Here is a 19,990-nt window from a genome sequence, read left to right on the forward strand (position 1 = left end):
TTAGTTTTTTCCGCCTTGCATCTACGTAAGGAAGAGATGGACGACGCGCGAGCGTAAGGGAATGTCTGAACAGGGGTAGGGATCAATACGCCGACGTCGGCAGCGGCCCGATGCACTCGTCGTTCCTAAAATTACGACTCGGATGCGGATGCAGATGTATCTCCGGCTGCTCCCGTTGAATGATCCGCGCTCGTCCGTGTGCAGGGCGGCCTCCGGCTGCACGATAACGAAGTGACGGGACGCTGGAAGTTAATTTCAGACCCGCATCACGGAACGTTACACATGGTAACGCCAGGCGGAATATAAATGAAGGTTGCCGGAGCGACGGATGCCGCTGGTACAACAACTCTCGTACTCTCGGTAGGGAACTCACCAAGAATGCCGACCCAGACTGAACCCAAACTGGTTCTGGAAACAGTCGGTTTGGTCGACTGCTTGCTTATCGGCTGAAGCGAGCTTCTGATATCAGTATTCTTGCTTTTGGATATGTTAGCTCTGCGTTTACGTATGTACATGCCAGCGGTATCTTCTAAAGATATAAAGCTACTGATAATATTCAAAACTTTATTTTTATACGATATGCTAGTGTTATTCGTTTTAGTCTTAAATAAATTGTTATTAGAAATATTACAAAAATTTTGACACAATTTTCACAATAATTTTTATTTGTAGTTTTTATGTGAAGGCGACTCTAACGTATAGCCTTCTTTAAAAGCTCCAATAAACAATATTAGCAACATCGTTGAACATTTTTTGGACGATATTGTGGAATTTCAAGAATTTGTAAAATTCTAAGGAAAATTTTGGCGTGTCTAAACTCCTCTTTCTTTCTTTCTTTCCTTTGTCAAGGATTTTTCCCAAAGCTTTTGCGAGTCGCAACTTTCTCTTTCCAGAACAGTTAAAAAAAATTAAGGCAAGAAGGTCTAGCGACATGCTGAGAGGGGGGTGAGGGAGGGACCTTCAAACATTCCTGAATTTTAGACCTTTTTAGAGGTTCTCCGAAAAAGGATTTCAAAGGTCTTCCTAGACCTCCCTATATACTTCTCTCCTTCTTTCTCACAACCTAATTCGCCCCTGGAGTGCTTGGCTGCGTCCTGAACACGTGTAGAGAGACAGACGTGCAGGGAAGTTCGAGGGCGGGTATGTCTTCATGTGTAGGTATATGCGTACAAGACAGAGTCTACACATACACGCGCAAACGGGTCTATCGTCGCCAGCTGTTGGTGTGTAGTGGGCTGTTGGGTGTATGATGGGAGGAGGGGAAACAGGCTCGACTGCTCCCCCTAATACTGGAGGATTGAATGGGCGAGGAGGGTGGTATTGGGTTCCCTCACGCCACCACCCACACACCACTGCTCCCAACCCGCCTGAGCCACCCACTTCTGTCCGCCTGCCACCCCGCCTACCCACCCACTCGCCACCCGACTGCCGTCGAGGAAACAACCTGCAACCGAACCAGCATAACGTTTCCTCGAACAACGATTTTCGTCAGCGTCGTGCACTTGGTCTTCGTTAGCGGGCACAAGAAGGTGAGCATTTTGTAAGACTCAACGATTTCCTACGAGTCGCGAGTTCCGGTGCTCATCCGTATATCTTCACCGCGTTTGTGTGCCGTGAGCCGCCGTCGCGTTCGGCGTCGTCATCGTCCAGCGTCAGTAGGATACCAGATCTCGATCGGTGTCTTCGCCGAGGACGTACGTCCCTCTCGAGACGTACGTTGCTTCACTTCCTTCCAGCCGGGAGTAGCGGGTTGCGCGCCGAAAACGAACGATCGGGAGAAAGTGCAAAGTAGGACGATGAGAAAAGAGATGGGAGAAGTAACAACAAGTAGAGAGTGAGAACCGAATCTGAGTGCGAGACTACGAATGATGACGAGTCGCGGCGCGAACGAGAGCGAGAGGAGAGGCCGCTGCCGCGGCCGACGTATTGTGTATCGCGAATAGGCCGCACGCGAATACCCATCGAGACGCGCGGAGCGCGCGGCTATATGTGCGACGTCTCGGCGTCCATGTGTTCGTCGGTGTTTCGACGGGCAGCGCGCGGTGAGACAGACGGAGAGAGGTGCCGGGTGTCCATGTGTGTTCCGGGAGCGCGCGTGTGCGCGCGGGGGCGGCCATTCGCGGGTGCTCCGCGATATTGTACGCGATGCCGAGCGCGAACGACGACAGGCCGGCGGCATTCGCCGCAGCCCTTTCCGCGACGTGGGCACGCGTTCACGGCAACGCTGATAGCGACGGCGATTTTGCGCGCTCCGCCGCGTGTGGAAGCGGCGGAAGGCGGAAAGCAGAGACGAAAGAGCGAAAGCGAAAAGAAGGGATCTTTCGGCTGTACGCGGGCGATCGTGCATGCGTGTGTGCAATCGCGTTAAATATGTGTGCACGATCGTACATCTGCATGCGCGGGCGCGGAGGAGACCTGCCTGACGTCCTTGGTTAGCCGGCAATAATTTCCGCATGGATTTGAATGGAGCATTGCGCGTGTCTTCTTTCTCTCTCTTTCTCCCTCTCCCACTACATTTTCTCGACTATTCTCACTCTCTCGCTCTCCCATTCTCTCTTTCTTCATCTATCTATCTGACTCTTTCTCTCTTTCTCGAAGACTTTGCCTTGTGTGTCTTTGCCTTTATCCCAACCGACCGTGTTCCCGCCGCGCCGCTGTGTCATCTCTCCTTCTTCCCCCTTCGGACTTCTCTCTGCGCCATAAAGTAGAGGTTCTCAACCAGCGGAGAAATGTGAAGGCTCCACTCTAGAATACCCTCTACATTCCACCATCTGTCGTTTCGTTTCTAGGGAACGTGCCCCCGATCGGTGGCGGAGGGGCATATTGATTTATTCTTCACAGTAACCCCTTCCACGCACAGAAATGTGCTTGCTTTCCCCTCTGCGTACATATACACGGCTGATCATGGTATATGCGCACGCACACACAGTACGAGGTTACCAGCGGGGTTGCTCGTTTCCCCCTCTCAGTTACTCGAGCAGCAATCGTGACGATCAATACACTCTCGCTCCTTCCTCTTTCCGGATGCTGTCGCCACCCCTGCAGAACATAGTGCTAAATCTTTGTGCATGCATCATTCGATCGAAATCAATTAAAACACGGTATTCATAAAAGCAAAAGAAATAATATCAGGTGAAATAAAAAATCAATGGATACATATTTGTAATAAATCCGACAATACATAAAAATTTAAATTCCATCTGCGAGGAAAATAGGAAAGACAAAGATCGAAATATAATACAAAAAATGTATAACATTATTCTTAAACTATTCTTATTGGATCTTAACATAATAGTGAGAATAACTACCTTGTTAAAAATAAAGACACAGGTCAAGAGATAATTGTATAATACTTCAATTTTCTTTTCTGATCGATAAGCATTTTGCGAAATTTAGAAAATCTAATAATTACTCGAGAGAGGCATGCATTATTCTTTAAAGAGAAATTACAAATTGTTTTTATTTATTTAAGTATCGATTATAATGTATAATAATTTTAGGCGAAAACATTTTTTTATATATGATATGAGATCACTCAGAATTTAAAAGGAAATCCTGCAGATATTATAATAGGATAAATTGATTAATTTAGAGAAAACATATAATTGTATTTGAAAATGCAGTTATGCATTACATCGCAAGTACATCGTTGTATTTGCGAAAAAAACTAACGTTAATGTTAATAAAAAGTTACACATCATTATACTTTTATACTTTTTCCCATACCACATTTCTCTATTATCAATCATAAGAGGCCCGTCCGAATCATGTGACTCACTTTTTACATATCGTCCAACTATTCTGAATCTAATCTTGTAGTAACGCCCAGAAGTCATTAAGACATGCGTTATGAAATTTTGCACATTATTCTCCTCATTCACTCTACATTGCTTCTTCTCGCACTTACGCTTTGTGAAATATAGACCCGATAATACGAATATAATTATTCTCTATTTATGATATAAATACATGAGAAAAATGTGCTCAAGTACTGCCAGTATAATAAAGCTTTTACGTTATCATTCTCTCATTACTATAATTTCAATTAACTATCTGGTGTAGGTTGGCGAATTTAACGCTAATCCGTACGTGATTATATGAAATTAAGAAATATAACTTTAAATCTATATAATATAAAGAAAAACATTTTTAATTATATATTAATAACTGTATACTATACTATATAATATATACACAATTATATAATTATATCTATATATTGGTTATTAAAATTGTTATATTTCAAATTTGTCATAATTTTTGTAATTTTTTTATAATTATCTTAGGCGTATTACAGAAAAGTCGTTGAATAATTTCTTGTATTAAATCTTCTATACTCTCGTTTAAACGCACCAAAACATCGTAAATGTGGTGGAAATAAAGGAAAATAACTGGCCTATGTTTCCAAAGTTATTTACTGAAATCAATGGTAAATATATGAACTTGTTATCAAAACAATCCTTAACTGTGAAGATAATAATAGAATAATCGTGAGGAAATACTCAAAGAACTGCGAATATTTAAAACATACAACTTCGAGAATTAATCTTCCGCGATAACTATTTGTAGTCCCTTCGCGAGAACTAGTTGTAGTTATGTGCAATTTTGAAATTTGTTTGTATAGTATAGTATCGTGAAAATTAATTTAAATAAGATATAAATCATGGAAATTTACATAGTTTTTATTCGCAGCTAGTTGGTTCAGAGGATGATGAAGAGCAATCAATATGTTCAAATATTGAAAAAAAGCGTGCCATCGTACCTACAGAAAATATGGCATTTTTCAACAAAATTTGGCTGTTTGCCATATATCGCGTAAAGAATTTTTTTTGGTATAATCAAACGGCCGCATTATGGTCGGGAATTTTCCAGGTTCAGATCCAATAGAATGCTTGTAGGCAATTTGTAAAAGAAGATTATTATAAATAAATTAATTTATCGTACGATAAAATATTTCCCGATTACATCTAGGATAAAAGTATGGCTTCAATGAAGAAAATATTTTAAAAACGTGTCAAAAACTCGTAAAATTGTCTAAATAAATCAAAGAAAGGATGAAAAGAATAAAAAAAGACTTATATGTTGCTAAATTATTACGGCATGCATCTTGCATTTAGTTGTGAATTAAAATCAGCAATCAATGAAAGTTCTACTTACAACTGGCAATCTAGTTCGAAATTATTTTATTTTCGTATGGTTTTAGATTTAATTTTATCTCTAAATTTAATTTTCATGGTTTTATATATATATATATATATATATATATATATTTTGCGGATATGTTGTTTTTGATATTCTCTTAAAATCGTAAAAGATGTAGAAAGTATGTTTCTGGCACCATGAGCTCGTAACTATCGTGCGATAAAATAGACTCCAGTAAGAAAAGAAAATCTTTTTTCCTGTTCAGGTCTTTGGTGACTCATCGCAGGTAGACAGACTGCCTTTGAGGGACAAAGAGAAAAGATTTATTGTTCTGTAGACAGTGAGTGGCCGTTATAAACGGTTCTTAAAATGGAAGGAAATGGCACCAGGATCGACTACGAAGATATGTTTAGAGAAATTACAAAGAAACTTTACGGCGATGATCCTGATCATAAGAGTAGGTTGAGATTTTCTGTAAAATCTTTTAAAATAAATTAAAAATAAGTATAGATATATTGTTCTACTGATTATCTAAATGTTATCAATAAATTATTGATTGTATTTATTGAGAAGAAATTGTGTAATATCGGCGAGTTGTGTAATCTGCAATAGAAATAATTTAAGTATTTATTTATAAATTTGTCGTAAGTTTCTAATAAATATCTTTTTTTGCGCAACACGTGTTCACCATAAGAATGCAATCGGAATTGTTTGCATTCTCCTCATGCAATTTATAATTCAAAACTATTTGATGTAAAATTAATTCATTATCAGAATTATTTAATTGTTTAACGTTAACTACATTTAGTAATCAAGAAAATACCATTTATAACTGACAATCTAGTTAAACGTTCGAAATTGCATTTATTCTGACTAGTTATTCTCGCACAGTAATCAATTACCGGATTGATACAGTTTAACGAGTGCCTCGTTTCACAAAGGCACGATGAATTTCTTTCGCCATTAACATGAAAAGCTTAATATAATTTCTCACAATTTCGTTGATAATCCAGCGTCGAGTGTACAGAACGAGTTTGAAGCATCCGTTTCCTACAAAAACGACGAAGATACTGGAAACGGTACCGACGGTAGCGACGACGGAAACTGGACATACGAAGACGAACCACTTAAAGGAACCGATGGAAGTCGAATCGCGGCTTACCACGCCGGAAAAGCTATGTGGCGATGTGATGAGTGTGGTAAATATATATGATTCTTGTACTGTTAAAAATATTTGCGTTGCGGCATTGCCTCTTTCCCTCCAATTGCGTTAAAAATATTGTTGCGTACCGATCGATATTATCGATAGAGGATCGACGATCGAGACACTAGCGCTTTTCGGAAGTAGGGAGTAGGGAGCGATCGGAGCGTGACGATCCGTTCCGGCGACAGTTGGAGATCGAACACCGTAACGACAAGATGTAAATCGAGAATTAGTCTGTATATATAGAATAAAGTTTGTAAGTATAATCGAGTATAATTAACAAAGAATCGCGAGACCTACTTATCCTTGAGATTGTCTCTGATCGAGAGACTCGACCCAATAACGGCGGAGCGGGACGGACATCGAGCGGCCGAAACGCCCGCACGAGATATCAAACAAATATTTTTGCAATAATATGCAGCGAATGAATTTAAATTCATGGGTGTATGTGATAACGTTGCATAAACCTTTTTGAAAAATTTTTTGCGAGACTGACTTGTTTACAATCTCACGCTTAAAGGTCTAGATCGATAGAGCACAGGATATAGTTGAGTAATTTTCTATCCAATAGTGTAAAAAGTTTAGCTGGCGCAAGATAAAAATAAGTTGATTAGCAGGGGTAGATAGCGAGAAAAGTCTCCCTGCTAATTACCGATCGTACCGTTTTGAACGATCATGATACATTGTTTGGCCGCATTTCTCGATTTACACATTGCAAGATAATAAGATCACTAAATTTTCTCGAATACGGTTATAGATTTACTTTTAAAAGAAAAAATATGAATAGTAGGGTAAACTCGGGTAAGATGGCCATAAAGGAAAGATGGCCAACCTATGTTCTTTCAATCTAGCTCGTCATGAAACATCAAATGAACACGTGTTGGCCATCTTCCCTCTATGGCCATCTTACCCGAGTTTACCCTATAAGAAACAAGAACAAGGAATCTGTATTTATTATACATATATATCGAATAAATTAACATCAAGTATCGGATTCAGGTATAAGCAAATAGATTGAAGTGATGAGATATCGATAATGATAAAAATATGATATTTTAATTAGTACGTCATAGAAAAGCGAATCTATTAAGTATCATAGTTCATAATCTTTTTGAAAATAAATTTAATAAATTAAATAGCATGGGACAAAGGAAAAATTGCTAAATTAAGAAGAAATAATACTAATACTTTAGTTAAAAACAAAAGAAAGAATTTAACGTAAATTGCACAAAAATTTAACAAGAGTCGATGCATAACTTAAAATTTTCTACGTAATTCTAAAAGGTTAAGAGAAAGAAAAAATCACCACGAAAATGCGTACACTTTTGGTATTTTAAATAGAAAATGCTTATAATTTTATCTATTCCTATCATGTTTTTTTTTCTTCAAATAGATATTACACTGTTCGTGTATTAATTGAGAATTTGTTCACTTCCTTATATTGTTTATATCCTGATTGTTCGAATGTAAAATTGGTCTTTTGTAAGATAACGCTTATACATAGTTCGACAATTATAGTACTCAATTTATCATATACTAATGAATTTAATTTAAATATATCGATGTTTTTGCAGCTCTCTCTCTCTCTAAAGTGATTTTATCCACTTTAACAGGAGACATCATAACGAGTGGTCCGCGGGAAATTGCCGAGCACTTTATGGAATATCATCCATCGAGAATCCTAGCCGATAACAGTAGGAATAGACATCATTCACCACGCAAAGATTATATGCAAACAGATTTAAAAATGGAAGATGTGGTCATGTATCTAGAAAGACTCCGTGAACGCGCCGAACGGGCGGCTCCTCCTTCTCGGAGAACTCAAGAAACACAAACTGTACCTGCGGCTTTACTGCCAGTTACATCGAGCTTCCTCTTGCAAGAACTGCCATCCGCCCCTGCGCCCCAACATTTGCAACAGGTATTGTATAATGTAATATAATCATATATAATATAATCAATTAGAATCATATTCCGAGATAATATATTATATAATAAATATAACTGATAATACAAAAAAATAATTCTATTCTGTTCTTGAAAAATGACACTCCTAAGAAATTAATACAAGGATTTTGTTAATTTTTCTAAACATTCAAGAACATTAACAGATTGGTGAAAAGACAAGTATGAAAAGAAAATTTCTTTTTACTTGTCACTTTTACAGTTAAAATGTAATCAGTATTTAAAAAAAAGAACTGGCAGTTATTGATGCCAACAAATACAAATATATAATAATAATTAATCTGATACACTAGTTATTTTAATTAAAATAAATATTTTGATTCAAGCTGAACTCTCGTCAGTAAATAAAAAAAAAACAAGACTTAAAAACGTTATATAAATTGAAAAATTATTTGCAAGAGAATAAGATCGGTTTTATATACAATCAGTCGTATGTCGGAGTCGAATGTCGGAACGCAGCCGATGGTCCAATGAGAAAATTTTTTTCTTAAAAACGAATTTTCCTCATTGGAGCATCGGCTACGTTCCGACATCCGACTCTGATATACGACTGATTGTAGAACCGGCCTAATAGTCATACATATCATTTCAAAAAAGTTCAAACACTATATTCAGTGATAAATAAGACGTCTTTACAAATGCATACTTTCATTATGTTTTCTTCTTGTTTCTTCAGGCTGCAATGTACTATTTGTACATCATGTAGCCTGATTAAAGCCTCTTTTAAAGCAATGTAAATTATCGCAGAACACAACCACAATGTCTTCTCCTGTTGCGGCATCCACAAGCGGTAAACGTTATACCTGTCCATATTGCCCTTACGGCACGGACAGACGAGATCTTTATACACGACATGAGAACATTCACCGCGAAGACAAACCGTTTCACTGCTACATGTGCTATAAAATGTTTAATCGTGCGGATCACGTGAAGAAACATTTCATGAGGATGCATCGCGATCACGTGTACGATGTATCGAGGATACGAAAACCGGTAGAACCAACCGTTCCTAAGCCGTTGCAACAGGATTCGACGGCACCGCCGGCGACTGTCAACGTGAGCAACCAACAGCAACCGCAACAGCAACACATGAGCAATCAGTTCGGTTTCGCTAGCAATAAGGGCTATCAGCTACAGCCGAACGCTGCGACATCGGGCACTAGTACCGGTACTGGCACCACCGGTATTCATCAAGCGATAATCATGCCTTCACCGACGAGTATCGTGCAATCGGACGCGAATAATTGCAATACAGGCAGGCGAGTGCAAAACGGCGGATGTAATAGTAAGAGTCATCTTAAAGGTGGCTCCAAGAGCACACAGGAACGAAGGTATGTTACATATCCAACTCGAGTTGCTTTCATTACGTGCTTTGATATTTAGTTATTTTCCTATTTTTATTAATTTATGTAATTTTTTAAATATATGTTTAAATATATCAAATTTATACGATTTAAAAATCTTCGTGCTCATACGCGAATAAACGAAACGCGATGTTTGGCATAAAGTCCTCTTTCGCGCATTCATAGCATCGTAAGTTGAATTTAGCGAAATTATATTAACGTATTAAAATTGTTGATATCAAGGTACACCTGCGTGTACTGTTCATGGACCGGAGTTGATAATTGGTGTCTGAAGCGTCATTTAAATACTCACACGAAGCCGTTTGCGTGCTCTTTGTGCGAGTACAAAGCAGCACGCGCTGAGCGGCTTGCAACACATGTTCTGAAGGTGCACAATAGAAGGCAATGTTCGAGATGTTCGTTTCTCGGCGATGATGCGAATCAATTGCAATTACATCAAATACATGTTCATCGTGTGCCGTCGACATCAACAACTCAGGACGCACCACCACCGAGCAATCGTCATCAGCAACCTTTGCAGTAAGATTCTTGACTGTGTGCAGTCATACTTCGATTAACGTTAGATACGCGTTCCGCAAAGTCATTACTTTAAGTGAATTAAACGGAGTACATTTTAAGGTGGAAAGAGTATAGGATGTACATATTACTCAAGACAAAATCAAAAACGTTTTAAGGGATAACGTGAAGCGGGGTATGACTGTATTTGGTATAGTAAAATTTGATGGAATTATTTATGCATTTAGTTGGATTTGATAAAATATGCAAGACAATTTTTGATGCAAAAGTAATGTTGATGCTTAATTTCCATATGGATTTGCTGTACATTTTGCGAGAAATTAAAATACATAAAAGCCTTGAAATAGTTTCTAAACAGTTAAGTACATATTGCGAATAAAGTTTCACAAGTTCCACAAGATTGATGCAGGCTTGATATCGATAAAAGCATACGAGTTTAAAGTTAGAACATGACGATAGTAGTAGCATTATAGTAGTAGTAATATTGGGTGGTGTGGTGATGTGTTTCTGCTATTATAATAAAAATAATATTACGAGTAACATTGATAATATTACAAGTGAAATGTTTAATTACTGTCAACTAATTTAACAACATGTAATTATACATTGCAAATAGCATTGTATAATGAGCAATGTCTAATTTCTTTTATTCGATCAGAGTTTGGAAATTTTATTAACAAACTTAATCAGCACTAGATAACGGTGCATAACTATTTCGATTCATTCTTTGTGCATTAAAAAATCGGGATGTTACAATATATCAATTCGGATCGCGGTAAATTATTTTTATACAGAAATTAAATTAAACATCATAACATAAAACTGTTGACAAGAATAATTCCAAGTGATTTGAAAATTACATATAAATATAATTATTTATACAAAGGCGAAAAAAATATCTGCTTTAGAATATATCATTTCACAAATATAAAAGGTTGCTTAAAAAATGTAATAGATTTTTTTTTATTACTTTGCTTAGGGCTTAGGGATTTTAAATATCGATGAATGAATTTCTTTATATAATTTCGCACGACGAGAATATTTGCAAATTTCCAAGTTCAATCTTTTCTCAGAAGTTTGAAGCATCAACATTCTGACGTGAATACTTTACGCGATTATTTATTGCTCATTATTGGATTATTTAGTCCCGTGGGAGGACGACCGCCACCTGGGCCACCAGTTTTTCCAGCACCGGCAGCTCCAACAATTGCACCTGCTACCACTGTGATACCACCGAGCACCATACTCGGGTAAGTCTCATGGCGTTTATCATCGCTGCACGTGACACTCGGCTTCCGTTTGTTTATTCAATTAATTGCATTTTGTTGCGTTTCCCCCCTTTTTTGGTTACCATTAATTGCGCGATGAATGCCGTACCGGCATTAAACGACGAGCTCTTCTGAATTTTACGTTCGCTCATCTGGCTAATGTTGGCGCACTCGACGACGGGTTACGATTCGTATGCATTAACTTTTTGTCATTGGTCCTGATCGTTAGTCCGCTATTGTGCGGACGATTTATGAAGCGTCCGATGATATCACATTTTCTGTGACAATTGCATCTAATGCAAAATCTCACATACATCAATCGTAACCCGTTCGTGAAGCGGTCCGACGATTCGTCATCTCGCGCGTCATTATCCACTCCTCCTCCTATATTTTATGTTACGTTCTGGCGTCATTTTTTGATATTATTTTTAGTTTAAGAAACATACAGAGATCTTTTGATTTCGTATGTCATCACGTGCACGCTTCGTTTGCTTTCGATGTCGTAAGCCGCGCGATTCTGATACGCGCTGTTATTGCTGGATGTGTACCCTTGTCTAGTTACACAGTTTTTATTTCTCTCACGTCGTGTTACGACGAACACTCGTACGTTGGTAGAAAAATGACGCGAACGTAACTTATGGAACAGTGCCGCGGTGGTTGCAGCCACGAGATGGTAAAGTCCCCTGCAACTGCAACGACTATGGCATACCCCACGGAGGAGGAGAAGCGGTCGCACCGTCGCATAGGCGGCACCAACGGTGACGACGACGACGACGACGACGACGATGACGATGTCGTCCGAAGCAACGGTAACCGCGAGGCACGCAGTCGTGACCTCGTCATGTGTCGCGTCTGCGATTTCAAGAGCGATAGGAATGACGACCTTGAGTCGTATTTGAACGATCGCAATAACGGGGGTAGAATCGGCGCTACCGATACGTCTAATTGTGATTTTACATGCAGTGACCCGCTACCATCGACCAGTTACGGCAGCTACGGCAGCTACGGCAGCTATGGCAGCTACGGCAGCTACGACAGCTACAGCAGCTACTATCCTGACGAAGTCGCTGATCGACTTTCGGAATCACCATCGTCACAGGAATCCGAGAGTAGGCCGGACGAGAAGGAAAATCATCGAATCAGACGATCCCGGAAACAAAGCCAGCCGAGAAAAGTCACATCAGTATGGCATCATCGTGAAGATCAGAAGCGTTATTTGATACCTGCTCTAGGTTTCCAAAATGTAAGAAAACAAAAATTCAAAATTAATAGTAAAAGTATTCAGTCACAGCAGAGATCGGCATCGCAGAGAGTGTTTAAGTGTCACTTGTGCCCGAAATATGCGCCCGCACGAGGGAAGACTCATCGGCCATATCACAGCAGAGCTTCGTTGACACTTCACATGTTGTGGCGACATAAACGAGGATCTTGTGCGGCCAAGAATCAAGCGATAAGAGACAATTTGGCATCGACCGTCTCCTCGGTTACGCTTAAAGCAACGTTTTTCACTAATCCGAATTATAGATATAATAGATAACAGCAAAAGAGGCTGGAAATGGCCAAGAGTGTATAAATTGTAATTTTTAACTAATTGTAAGTCTTCAAGTTAAATTCGATTCAAATCATAAATAAATTTAAATCACAATTTTTCATAAAAAAACCTGAACTTTACGTTGACGTACTTACTTGACGCACGGAATTTGAATTTTGATATATTTTTAGTAATTTTCTGATTAATGTAAAGAATAATCCTTCTTACTGGAGGAGATTGACGTGAGAATTTGTGATTCAGATTTTTTCGCAAGATAGAAATATTTTCTGTGTACATCTGTGACATAATAAGTTCAGTTCTCCGAATGGGAAAATTGCAGAATAAGTTCTGTATTCTCAAGGCAAAATAACCTCTTAAAGGCGAAATAGCGAGAGAGTGGCAGCAAAGGATGCACGAAGTCTGTCTCATTTTTAGAAAGAACTTTACAAAGAATGATGAAATTACTGTGAACGGTAGGTGCGTTCCTAAGAAACATGTTCTGATGATTATATTTCTTTTATTATATGTAAATTCAATAATAATTTTTAAAATAAAATTGTTACTTCTGAGAGACAGATATCGTACGTGTGATATGAGTCTGAATTGAAAGTATTTTAACGTAACGTACATAAGAATGTAAATATGTTTTTTCCACAATAGTTTTAACTGCTTCAATATTAGATAAGATATTCAAATTGATTATAAATGTTATGTAAATAATTTTTTCGAAGCATTGGCGAAAGTATGCGAGTGTACTTTCTATATAAAATTAAAGGAGTAATACGAAAGATCGCTTTTGATAATTGATGTCATAATCAGTCTTATGAACTCCTCAGTCATGGATTTGTTTTCATCTATTTATATTTTGCATCGATCTTTTTTCAAAAATTAATGAGCAATCTGAAATTCTGGGCATTTAATTCCAAGCTCTTGATTGAAATAAGATTTCCGACATTGTCTATGATGAGTAAGGGCCAAAGCACATATGACAGTCGTAGTCGTGGACGTAAGTAACGCACAAGCTTTGGCGTATCCTGATTTGTCAGATCGAGGACTACGACCGTCGTATATCGCTACGCCTTTGCTATGTGCTTTGGCGGTAAATCACAATTTTTATAAAACTACGGTATAATGTAAGGCATTTGTACAGAAACATTATCTTGTTTACGTTATTACGTGAAATATGTCTATTGTGCATGAATAAAATGATGATTCGAAATTCCTTACATTTTTCTCTAAATATTTGTGTTTTTATAAAAAAATCCTGTTTTTCACTTTTCTCTTGCTAAAATCAATTTGTAATAGTATTTCTCAAAGTTTAGTTTGTAAAGTATAATAAAAACAATTCCTATTTTTAGTCAACGCAATATAGATGCGGTAAAGATGATTAAAATTATTTATTAAAATATAACAATGTAGGATATAATTTATATCTAATAATTTCATTTTTATAATTTGTAAATAAAAATTATTAGTAGCGGGTATTGTAGCGAAAGAAATCGTATATCGAATCATATATCGTACGTCGGTATATAGTACATGAATACGGGCGGGAAGCTTTGTATAAGAATCAAAAGTTGTCGCCACGGTTTCTATATTCCTGCACATTTCTATATAGAGCAACATATAATTTGACCCATTGCGCAATAATATTTTATTGCAGCGTAATACGTTACGATAAATTATAAAAAAATATTTATATCTTATAAAAACTACAAAGTATAAGCTCTTTTATTGATTATTTCAGATAACACGAAAAAATAAGAGCTAATAGTTTTTAAAAATATAATATCTATAGTTTCCGATACATAGTTAATTTATATATAACAACATATATACAATATTTCTAATTTCTCATTTTATGTCAATTTTATTGTATCGCAATAATAATGCAACAAGAGCCGTGGCTCTTCGCATTACGAAACTGTTGCAACGATATCGGACGTTAATGAACGTTGAAACAATATTAAGATAATGATGATAGAAATGAAGATAGAATTTAATGAAGAAGAAATTTTAAAAGAAGATATATCTACGTGCAGATATATGTATTGTGCAGTGAGAAATTGTTAAATATAAACTAGTTGTTTTTGCATTATCATCACGGTCATCGGGATTTATTTAATCCGCTTTTATGGCGTAGAATAAACAGGCTACCTTTTATTGAAAATAATTTCGCCGTCGAATGATTATCCTAACGAACTTTCAGTAATGTAAAACCTTGAAAGCACCGCTAAGAGAGAACGTCGGCCTGATGTCGACAGTCGATAATTGGATGAAATCTGAAACTGTTCGATACCACATTCCTCGCTTTTCGCAACGGAATAACGTTACCCTAAAATTATCAACAAACTTTAACAAACTGATTTAATTCGTCAAATAAACAATACGACGGGAGAAACAATTACAAAGGTGCCTTGTTTAGGATATAGCTGCATAGCGAGTTTATCGAATTGTCTTGTAAATCAAGTCAGATGACGTGAGTTTATATGAATTGTCTATAAAAATCTTACATCTAACCATTGATAACGATTGATATGAAATTGGATTGCATAGTTCAATGTACTGTTTCAGGATAACATTTAGAATGTATGGACTATAAAATTAATCTTTGTTGGTCACGATAAATGACAATTCGAGAAGTATATAGTATATATCCCTTATAGAAATTATTAACAGTGCTTTTAATAGTGCTTTTAAGTGATTAATTACTAGCCAAAAAATCACTTACAGTATTAAATTTCTATAAGGGATATATATGGAGGGGTTAAAACTATAGTGGTGTAAGGCAAATTTTTAAAAATATTTTCTCGTGTGCATAGATGCAATCTGTACAATATATAAAGTGCATCTATCCACACGAGAAAATATTTTTAAAATTTTGACTTACATGACTGTGGATTTTACCCTTCCATATATATATAATATTCATATAAATTGTACGATTACATTAGAGAATGTTGTCATTTCGAAATATAATGTATTTTAAATACCGGTTATTTGAAAAACAAAAAATACTTTTTGCTTGATAACATATTGTAATTCCAGAAACATTTCAAAATTTTAATTAATTAATTTTTTAGAATTTTTTGAATGCTTAAGACTAATATTTACATTTTGACTACCATGTCAGCATACTGCTATATCTTAGGTGTCGCGTGAGTTTTCTCAACCTATCATCCATTTGTGGATGACAGTTTTATTTGCTTGGTTAGATATGATTTTATTAACAATAAGCTTGAGACGTTAGAAAAGAATAAAGTAATAAAATAATACACTAAATTTTTTAAAAATAGAATTATTTTATTTTTAATTTGATATCTATTCTTTTGCTCGGTTATTGGCCCTTTCCACATTATTTTGACTCTTATATTTTATAAAAAACTGTGCACTTCTCGACGTCAGCCGAAACAACTTGGCAGTCAAGGTGTTAATTTATCGTACGACGAATTTTTCATATGATTGGTTATTAGGGGAGAAAAAGTTTTCAAATTTTCAGAAATTCTGTTTCCTGTACACCGTAATTTTAATACGTATATAATAAAAAATTTGTCATATGACAAATGAAATATACCGTTGAATGGAGTATACGTTTTAATGTTGATCAAAATTATTACTTGAATATGTGCAGGAATCAGTTCCAAATGAACTATCTGTCAAGAGACATCGAGTATCTGACGGCAATGAAGCAATTGACATGAGATGTCGAAAAGAATAAAAGTCTTTAATCAATATCGAACTGTGGAATGCATTCGGTTTCTGAAATCTCTGTAAAGATCGAGAATCAGGACGGAGTTATGATGAGCACGAAGGATCAATCGCGAGATATGGAAAAGGCAACTTTGACGAGCAAGACCCCACGTCAACATGGTGGAAATCGCATTTTATCGAGTCGGGCACGAAGCGAGTTAATCGCCAGAGTAAATCAGGTTAAAAAAGTCACGTAAACTCGCGTTTTGCTTAGATAAAGTATACAAATAATCGTATCATTCGTTTCATGTGAAAGTTTTGGTACACATGTATATGCCCGCCTAGCTCTTGTCGTCCGATGAGATCTGTCGGTGGGAGCGTCGATCGGGGCAATGAATATTGTTATCGAATTTGATTATACTTAAGTCGGCGCGGTCGAGCGCCCGCGAGAAAACGCGGTTAATTAGTGTGATGCCATCTTTGGTAGGGGCACGCGCGGCCACCACACTACATATTACTAATCGATGTACATATTACTAGTCCATATACATAACACTAGTCAATGTATATATTACTAGTCAATGTATATATTACTAGTCGATATATTATCGTATCTCCTTTATTACTATAATGGAGGGATCGACAGATTTACTTAAGGTACATATTGCTCGATCGATGTACATAAAACTAATCCATTACATAATATTAGTCAGTGTATATATTACTATATGTATACTATGTATACATTTAAAAAATACTTAAGTTTTTATATTTTCATATAAATTGTACATAGTAATTATCCAATAATTCACTTACAATTAGTTTAATGATCAAACGCGTAATTAGCTTGTTCATCTAATGTAAAATCATCAATATGCATATATCATATTGAGGTGTAACAATGATTAGTATAATGACAATGCGATTAATTGTCATTGGGCTGATTGGTACAACAAAACGTGAGAATGATGCAATGATATATTGAACTTTATCCTAAATTTAAAATGGCTTAGTAGATGTATATGACTTGTATATTTTTCAGAGTGTACATAATACATATATGTGTATATGTATATATGTATATATACACACACACACATATATTTTTCGCAATAAATTCTTTACATATCGATTCAATAAAAAATTACTTTTTTCGAGCACAAGAATGAGAATATTTCCTGTAATTTTTTAAACACTTAGTTTGTCAAATTGCTCGATTATGTCACAATTTTGAGCGCAGTTAAAGTTGCAAAAGGGCTATTTAGTGTATTTTGGGCATATTATAATTATGATATGTAATGTGTTGGAGAAGTTTTATTGCAATCAAAATTAAGTATGTTGTTAGAAATTTGTTGTGTCGATTATGGTTAAAAAGATATTAATGATTTACACAGAGTCTATTGCGTCAAAGTTGCGACTTACATAGACCATTAAGGATCTATAAAATATTTTTTAATTATGTTATTCAAACTTGAGGTTTCTTCGTGTCACTGAATACTAATCCGATGCCAAAATTAAAAATTCGACTATTTTTTAATTTAGACATTCTGAAAAACTCTTAGGTTTGAATAATTAAAAAGTATTTCATAGATCTTTAATGGTCTATGTAAGTCGTAACTTTGACGCAATCATAGATTCTATGTTAATTATCAATATCTTTCTAATAAACTATAATTGACACAACAAATTCCTTTTAAGGCCTAAAAGTTCTAACAACATATATACTTAATTTTGATTGCAATAAAATTTCTCCAACACATCACACATATCATATAGCTACAATATGCCAAAATACAGTAAAATAGCCCTTTTTGCAACTTTAACTGCAAATTCCTCAAAATTGTGAGCAATTTGATAAACGGGATCGTATTCATCGTTCAAGAAACTACGGAAAACGATTATTTTCGTTCTTGCATTTTTTTTGTCGAACATGCAGTGTTATCAATTTCTGTATGTGAATTTACTGTTCCAACAAAGAGTGTTTTAAAGATCCGCAAATAATCGGCGTGCGGTTTACCGAGTTTGGAAAAAGTACAAAAAATTCACAAAGAAATATTATTATTAAGCTACTAACAATAAGATCCAGCCCGGATCGTAAGTAGCATTTTCTCTAATTGAATCTATATATTTTATGGCACTCATTCAGTTTGATTATAAAGTGGGTAGATGTAGAGTTAAGTTAATATCGTCATGGCCTTGTTTTATCGTGCAACTGACCCTGGACGTGGAAACCGATGGGTAAATAAATTAAGTATTTTTATCGTTTGCGCGAAAAAAAAAACCAAGAGTACGTTCGTGAGAAAAAGCGAGACGTTTACACGACATGTTAAAATGCAAAAAATAAGAAATGGGCGCGCACGCTAAACGTTATGGTTTGCATCACGTTCCGTTGCACGTCGATAATCAAACATTTGTTCATTCATGAGAACAACAGTAAAATATTCCCACGCTATTCATAATCTATGAGATTTACACGCACCATTGCGCATTTTCTTCTCGGTTAACTTTTACCGATATTTAAATGCGATTATAAGCGCATTATTCAATTCGTTTAATCATGATTTAGTCGCTCTTTAGAAACTATCAAAGCATGAGCGCGAAATAGAAAATCGATTAAATTATAATGTTCCAGTAATTAGGCATATTTAATGATAATAAATATTTATTACAATGTCTTTATACACATGGAAAACATTGTATAATCTCAACAAAATTTAACGTTTAATTTTGAGAAAAATCTATGTAATTGGTATATTACCAGAAACATTGCGCATTTTTCCCGCAATAATTTTTCTCGATTGAGATACCATTATACTTCGTCATTTATGCTTTATACGCAAACAAATATTTCACTCCTTCGACATTGGATTCGTTTGTTACTACACATATATACGTTCGGATATATCAAAACGAATCTGTTTCACGATAAAATATTGGCAATTTACTTCATTTTTGCGCTTATTTCCTCGCAATATCCATTTGTGTATGACAAATAGTGCATTAATCGATTGATAAATCTGCCGTCCGCGTCTCTCTAATTTGTCATCGTAACGAACGGAGATAGAGAATCGTGATGTCGAAATCATGCAAAATGTAATGCGTTTTAATTGCACGCGTTTAACCGATCATTAAAACTTACGCTTTCAAACGTCTTACACTTACGATCGCTGTGCAGCAGCGTTTCCAACATTGTGTTCAACATCTCGCTAAAACCGACCCACTTCAACTTTAAAGCAGACTCAGGTCACCAAGTATAACGGAGTTGCGCACCTTCGAGCACATAATTAATCGCTTCCACCCAGCAAATGAA

At 36.2% G+C, this 19,990-nt stretch overlaps 1 protein-coding gene across 6 annotated transcripts; it reads left to right on the plus strand.

The window, feature by feature from the left end:
* The first annotated feature begins 1,084 nt into the window (after positions 1-1,084).
* Chn (zinc finger transcriptional factor charlatan) lies at positions 1,085-14,212 on the plus strand. Of its 6 annotated transcripts, none has more exons than XM_071785401.1 (9): positions 1,085-1,529; positions 5,408-5,599; positions 6,156-6,341; positions 7,921-8,040; positions 8,119-8,267; positions 9,059-9,642; positions 9,898-10,194; positions 11,337-11,441; positions 12,423-14,212. In XM_071785401.1, exons 2-9 carry the CDS (start codon positions 5,512-5,514, stop codon positions 12,994-12,996), a joined length of 2,103 nt encoding a protein of 700 aa, XP_071641502.1. In that variant the 5' UTR covers positions 1,085-1,529; positions 5,408-5,511; the 3' UTR covers positions 12,997-14,212. The 6 variants fall into 6 exon arrangements, with proteins under 6 accessions (XP_071641502.1, XP_071641498.1, XP_071641503.1 ...); XM_071785402.1 differs by having other exon boundaries at positions 1,093-1,529; positions 7,960-8,040; XM_071785397.1 differs by having other exon boundaries at positions 1,087-1,529; positions 7,921-8,267.
* Positions 14,213-19,990: the final 5,778 nt, after the last annotated feature.

Source organism: Temnothorax longispinosus, chromosome 8, assembly GCF_030848805.1.
Source record: "Temnothorax longispinosus isolate EJ_2023e chromosome 8, Tlon_JGU_v1, whole genome shotgun sequence".
Lineage (NCBI taxonomy): Eukaryota > Metazoa > Arthropoda > Insecta > Hymenoptera > Formicidae > Temnothorax > Temnothorax longispinosus.